At 41.3% G+C, this 7,009-nt stretch overlaps 1 protein-coding gene across 1 annotated transcript; it reads left to right on the forward strand.

Annotated features, from left to right (window-relative positions):
* Positions 1 to 1,427: 1,427 nt before the first annotated feature.
* slc35b2 (solute carrier family 35 member B2) lies at positions 1,428 to 3,563 on the forward strand. The gene has a single exon (XM_010776503.1). The coding sequence runs from the start codon at positions 1,492 to 1,494 to the stop codon at positions 2,383 to 2,385; it is 894 nt and encodes a 297-aa protein (XP_010774805.1). The 5' UTR covers positions 1,428 to 1,491; the 3' UTR covers positions 2,386 to 3,563.
* The last annotated feature ends 3,446 nt before the right edge of the window (positions 3,564 to 7,009 follow it).

Below are 7,009 nucleotides of genomic sequence, written 5' to 3' on the forward strand. Positions count from 1 at the left end.
CAAGTCTACCACAGTCAATTGTGCAGGATATTTGTACAGTTATATGCAACATGCCAACAATTCAATTACAGTAACGAAGTAAATACGTTTCACAGAACAGATATAAGCACTGATATATCATGAGTTATGCAGAGCTACAAACTGGTAACTAACCTGTTTTCAAGTCTGAGTGTCCGGATTACAGAGGCAACAGTACATCGGCTTAGATTAGGATGAACCCTCTGTCCAGCCTCTCTCATCGTCAAACCATGGTTGATAACATTTCATTTCATTAGAGAGTACTCTTCTTTCTCCTCTCACTCTCAGCCCAGCTCTTCCTCTTCCTCTTCCTCTTGCTCATGCTTAATTATTGCTTCATTATTGTAAGAAAGTACTCACCTGTGGTCTTTTCATCATGTTAACATCCTGATTGATGAGGCAACAATTATGCTAACACGTGTTTGGTCAGGTGGAACGTGTTTCTTGATCATTGGTCCGTGTGTGAGGCATTTTGAATATCAGTGTTTTAAACCTGCTAACACGTGACTTTATGTCAGATTCCTGCGTCTTACGTGGAGAAACGTGTGCAGTGGTTTGCAAAAAGTGCCATGTTGATTCGCAAATTGTGTGAAAAGCTGAAAACGTGTTTAGAGTTTTGGAGATTTGAGCCGATGTTTTGCTCTTTGAGTGTCAGTTAAAATAATTTGTCCTTTATGTAGCATTTTAGTGTGTTAGCAATCGAGAAAAACGTGTAAAGGTAAGGGGTCACTCCTATTGACAATGAGATCACCATCTACTTACACGGATGCTAAATGTTATTTTTAGGTTTACCACTTTACTCTTAAGTAGCTGGAGAGGAAGTTATGGAGACCAAATCAGAGTTTTACGTGGCAAGAAACACGACTGCAAATAAATGGTTATGTTGGTCCGTGTCTGTTTGATGCGTAATTAGGGAAACTGTTTTCACAGGACAAATGACTATTTATCGACTCCAGCTCCAAACCAAGCAGTGATGGGAACATTATACCTGTTTTTGCACCATGCTATGACATGCGAGGAAGTTTATATATTATCAACAGCGATTTAGAAAATTATTACTATTTATTGAGATACAAAATTATACAATTTTTATTGTGTTCCTCTCAAACCCACAAGACTTTAATCAAACAGCATTTATTATTTATTGCTGTGAGACATACATCAATATAAACAAAGTCAATCTCAAAACCAGCTTTTACGTTTTTTCACTGTTTCAATAATCATCAACACGGTTCCTTTTGTCAAAAAACCTGTAAATACACAAAAGGTAAAAGAAGTTGGCTGAATCAGATTAGTATAAGTGAACTCTCTCCTGGTACAAATCTCTAGGTTTATGTTCCAAAAGAATCTCTGCTCAAAATTCCATAATTACCTTCAGTGCTCCACTTTTCAACAGAACTATCGATATCACAAAGTAAATGTTCTTATTCTTAGGTATCGTACCTGACATGGGGCGTCCTGCAGGAGAGGGTGATGACGCGCTCGTACGGATCCACGACTCCAGAAGAGGCGGGCGAGAAGTTCAAAGACTCTCAGTTCTTGGTGTTCATGAACCGGATCCTGGCTCTGACCGTGTCCGGGCTGTGGTGCCTGATGTTCAAGCAGCCTCGCCACGGAGCGCCCATGTACAAGTACTCCTTCGCCTCGCTCTCTAACATCATGAGCAGCTGGTGCCAGTACGAGGCCCTGAAGTACATCAGCTTCCCCACGCAAGTCCTGGCCAAGGCCTCCAAGGTCATTCCCGTCATGCTCATGGGGAAGATCGTCTCCCACAAGAGCTACGAGTACTGGGAGTACTTCACGGCCGTGCTGATCTCGCTGGGCGTCAGCATGTTCCTGCTGTGGAGCACGCCCAGCAAGCAACCGTCCACCGTCACCACCTTCAGCGGGGTCGTCATCCTCATCGGCTACATCGTGTTCGACAGCTTCACCTCCAACTGGCAGGACAACCTGTTCAAGTACAAGATGTCGTCGGTGCAGATGATGTTCGGGGTGAACCTGTTCTCCTGCCTGTTCACCGTGGGCTCTCTGCTGGAGCAGGGGGCCTTCTTCGACTCGGTGGCCTTCATGACGCGCCACTCGGAGTTCGCCTTTCACGCCGTGTTGCTGTCCGTGTGCTCGGCGTGCGGCCAGCTCTTCATCTTCTACACCATCAGCCAGTTTGGTGCCGCGGTCTTCACCATCATCATGACCCTGCGACAGGCCATCGCCATTCTGCTCTCGTGTTTCCTCTACGGTCACGCAGTCACCATAATAGGTGGATTTGGTGTTGGGGTAGTTTTCTTGGCACTTTTCTTACGGGTGTACGCACGTAGCCGCATGAAGTCAGGCCGGAGGTTAGCGGCGCCGCTCGGACAGAAGGTGTAGCACTCCGGAGTCTCGCGAAACTGGGAACTGAGACCACGTTTTCTGTGGTGCTTTTTGGTCTATTTGTGTGTATCTATTGTTTGTTTTTTAAATGTTCTTTTCCATGTTTTTTTCTTTTTCCTTAGCAATGGAACAGAAAGGGATTCTGCAGTTTTGACTCTTACACCAAGTTGACCCCCAGGGGTCCATGTGATTTGTCAGGTCAGCAGTCACAGAAGTTTTGAGTGCCTGTAAGATTGTCTTATACACGAGACCCAGACCAGGAACTTTGCAAACTGCCTCTTCACCTCTTTCTCTCTTTTTTCCAAAAACACCGTACGTGGCTTGTGCAGCCGATTACAGGTCACTGTGACCCTGAACATGTATGAGCTGTCTGGCTAAGCATTACGTTATAAGCGGTTATTATGTTGGTTGAAATCTGAAGCCTCAATGCAGGATGCCACTAAATCCTCTGAATCCTACACTCTGATCCTTTTAAACTTTATCCCAAGTATTTGAACACGTATTATCTGTTGAGTTATCTTTCAGTCGCAATAGCCAGATGCTTATCTCACAGTCCTCCATGTTGGAGAGCAGGGGCCTTTATGTGTCTTAATGAGGGATTTTATCTTGTAAAGCTGCAAACAGCCGGAAACATCATTTTAAGGTTTATTAACATGTTCCACATGCTACCAGCTTTAAGAGAAGGTGTTGAACAACAGTTAACGAAGAGCGCACGACTTACAAACGGTTTCCTTTTACCCCGACATCGCTGAACCAGATGCTGCTGTGGGTACTTTTTTGCACAGCATTATTTTAAGATTTTCTTTGCTGTTGTCTCGACACAGATCTTACTTTATGTTTTAACTTGGAGCTAATAAGTCTTGTAAATATATCTCTTAGTCATCGTTTATTTCCAACTTGTCTGTTGTGTACTTTTGTAAAAGGACTGCTTCATGTGTTTTCACCGTTGCATATGAATGTTCGGAAGATGATGATGATGATGATGATGATGATGATGATGATGATGATGGTCGTTTCCATCAGAAGGATGTGAAGATAATGTCAGCCCAGGAAGGAATTTGGAAGAACAGAAAAGCTTACAAAGGAAATGCAATGTTACTGGTACCTTGTTTTTATCATTCTACTTTTCCCTCTGGTAACTGGATTAATAATAAAAACATATTAAATTAACTTAACACTTTGAAATGAAGTATTTTATTGTAGTATTTCACATTGTTTGTGGATTCACCTCACGCTTACTGCTGTTTGCTTTGAAAATGACCCAATAACCTTTTTTTATGTATCATTTTTTATGCACATTTTAAATTTGACCTGATGGTGGGACTATACTAAAAGTCAGAGGATTAACAAATTCCTTAGGGTTCCTCCTCTGAGACTGGGTAAAACATTTTATGGCAATCCACCGAGATGATGTTGAGAAGTGTTTAGTTTAGCCAGACTTCGGTATGACTGATAATGCTAATTTGCAATGCTAAATGTGGCTAAAATCAGGAGCACAGACGTAAGCATTACACCCAAATGTCTCCCCTTAAGTGTCACATTTTGAGATGGTCTGGTTATTTCTATACACAGACCAATCATTTTCAATCTCGGAGGAATTTTCAGTGCCGTTTTCCAGGGCGTAAAGGGGTTTCTAAATAGTTGGGTGTCGTCTGCAAAAGGTCATGATATCCCTTCCTCTCTTTCCAGTCTTATCAAGAAAAATGTTATTTTCGAAACGTCGCTGCTCTTTGCACACTGATTCATAATGAAGACCACTGTAATGATTCACTGAACATCAGAATGAAGAGCGTATTTGACTGAATTGTGTGAAAATGTTTCCCCCTGTTGTATTGATCTCACAGCTGCTCGATGGGGGAATTTCCCCGAACATCTCATTTCACAACGTCCTACACCCCACCGGGTTTGGAGCCGTGCGTCACGATGTGAGCGTCTCCAGTCCTCTTTTCAGATCATTCAAAAGGACAAACTATTAAAGATATGTGGAGATGAGAGGCCGCAGACGTGCAGACCCCCGGTTTCAGCCCCAACAACCAGTCACTTCGGGATCTCGCTCTGACTGCTGGGATGGATGAGTGTTTTTTATCGTAACTCGTATTCGCAAGAGCTGACATTTTCGGGCATACGTCGGGAGATTCTAGAAACAATTTTAGTTTTGTTAATACGTCACAGAGTGGCTGATATGGTGGAGGAGTCCTGGTTTTGTCAAAGGCGGGAAAGTTTGACATTTTGTTTCGTACATAACTTTCTTGCTGAGAGTTAGATGAGAATAGTAGATTAATGGGGATCTATTATGAAAAATCCACTTTTTCATGTCTGTTATACATCAACTCTGTGTAAAGAGATTCTGAAAGTTTCAGGAAAAAAGATTTGCTCACTTTTTGTCCTCATCCATTTATATAAAATCCTGTCTGAAAATTAGCTGATCAGAGTTAGGCCACATTATGATGTCATTAGTGATGTGTCGGTCGCGAACGAGCCGATTCTTTTGAACGGCTCTTTGATATGAACGAGGGGAACCGACGTTCGCGACCGACACATCACTAATGACATCATAATGTGGCCTAACTCTGATCANCATGTGTTTCGTACAAGTTTCAGGGGGCGGTCTATTCTCACACACACACACACTCACACACACACACACACACACACACACACACACACACACACACACACACACACACACACACGTGATAGTGGGGAAACGTCTGCTGTGTCATTCAGAAACATGCTGAAAATTACAACTCTTTTGGACACCTTTAACGCCTCTTTAACTTGACCGCTTTCTTAGTTGTGTTAGGTATTCAAATCATTTGCATTAAAGAAAATACTTTGAATCCATGTGCAAGAACACACTTCATAATGAAGATTAATTAGAACATATATCTTTTACATTTTATATGTACACCATTTTAGCTTCACAACAGTCTATGTTCACAACCTAGAAACAAATGTGGCAACAAAAACAATTGACATTTTAACATTTATATTTAAATGATTCCTGAACAAACTCAATCACATGTTTAAGATAATTTGCTATGGATGCAGAGTTCGAGAAGCTATTAATTTCTACAAAATCGTATTGCCTATATCTGGCCATTTACAGTAAGGTTAACACTTCAAACGGAGTCCGCAATTAGTTTAAAATACATTTGTTTTTAAAAATAGTGCAATACTCGCAAAACACAATCTTGGTTAGACAGGGTGCAGATGTCTGGAACCGAAAGTCCACACAGTAAAAGTGCCTAAATATTAATGATCAATAGTGTTTTTATATTTGCAGCAAAAGAGAAACTGAGGAGAAAAAGGTGAAAAAATGCATAACTGACACATAGGAAATGTTCTTATTGGTGACGTCTCTGTTTGTTTCACCTGATGAAAAATGCCCTGGTTCATTTCATCAAGAGTCAGCACAGGCTTCCCTTATACAATGAAAGGTTCATGTGGTGCGACTAGAAAAGACATCCTGTGGAAACATTTGACTCCTGTGTGTACATGTGTTCGGTGTGTGTGTGTGTGTTACTTGGTGGGTTGGTGTGTTACATTCACTTACAGTGACACAGTTCTTGTGACCTTGAGTGTCCTGTCGCCTCTTCTCTCTGTGATTTTGGCTAAGTGATACAAAAAGGCCAAGAAATCTGTACAAATGTTTCCTACTCTTCCTGTGTCTGTGTGTATATTTTATAGTTACTTTGTGACAATGTATATTAGTCTGTTAGTTATCCAGGACATTTACTTTGCAAGATGTCAGAAAAAAGTGAACCCACTTTGTTGGGCTCATGGTGTTACTTCTCATATTACCACAGCAATTTGTAGATAGCCTACTAGAGACAAAAACATGAGTATAACACCCACACAGTGTAGGAAGGAAGCAAGATGAAGAGAATTAAAGAATATATCGTAAAGTACGCAGAAAGCCAAAAAAAAAGATTTCAGACGAGGTGTGAGAGAGTCACACACGGTCACACTGTGTTTGTGTTCCACATGTACAGTAAAGGAGTGCGGGGGTGGAGGATAAAGGTTAGAAAGGTGTCCCTGCTAGTGGTTTGAACCCCAAAAACTAGTGATAGCAGAAGTTCAACAAGGTAAATAGGTTTTTTCAGTGTACTCCTGATGATAAGATTGATAGCAAGCACTTATAGTTTAAAATAAGTAATAAACTAACGCTGCCTGCCTGCTAACTTAGCTTAGCACAAAGACTGGAAACAGCTAGTGTTGCTCTGTCGAATAGTAATGGCTCGATCTGGCCTGTTTAAAGCCTCAGAACCAATACATGTGTTTAGTGGGTTCAAATGACATTTGTGTCTTTAGTCTCTATTCTCACTACAAAGTTTATTATCAACTCATTATAGGAGCTGAGGTTGAGCTTCAAAAAATCCACCTCATAGCCTTGCCAACAGAGCCAAGAAGATTGAAAAATGAGATGCCAAAGAAGTCTCCAGTCTGAGACAACGCTTAAAGGTCCCCTATTATAGTGTTTTTTATCAATATATTATAGTTCTCAGTTATATACAAAACATGTCTCTGAAGTGTTTGGCTCCAGATACCAAAGAGATCATTGCAGAATTCCATAATCCCCTCTGTTTCAGGCCGGTTTCAAAAGTGCTGATTCTGTGTC

This window comes from Notothenia coriiceps, unplaced genomic scaffold (assembly GCF_000735185.1).
Source record: "Notothenia coriiceps isolate Sejong01 unplaced genomic scaffold, NC01 NC01_scaffold00017070, whole genome shotgun sequence".
Classification (NCBI taxonomy): domain Eukaryota; kingdom Metazoa; phylum Chordata; class Actinopteri; order Perciformes; family Nototheniidae; genus Notothenia; species Notothenia coriiceps.

Bases quoted from the DNA above. Each gene is read 5' to 3' on its own strand.
- slc35b2 (XM_010776503.1), top strand. From the start codon at position 1,492: ATGACGCGCTCGTACGGATCCACGACTCCAGAAGAGGCGGGCGAGAAG.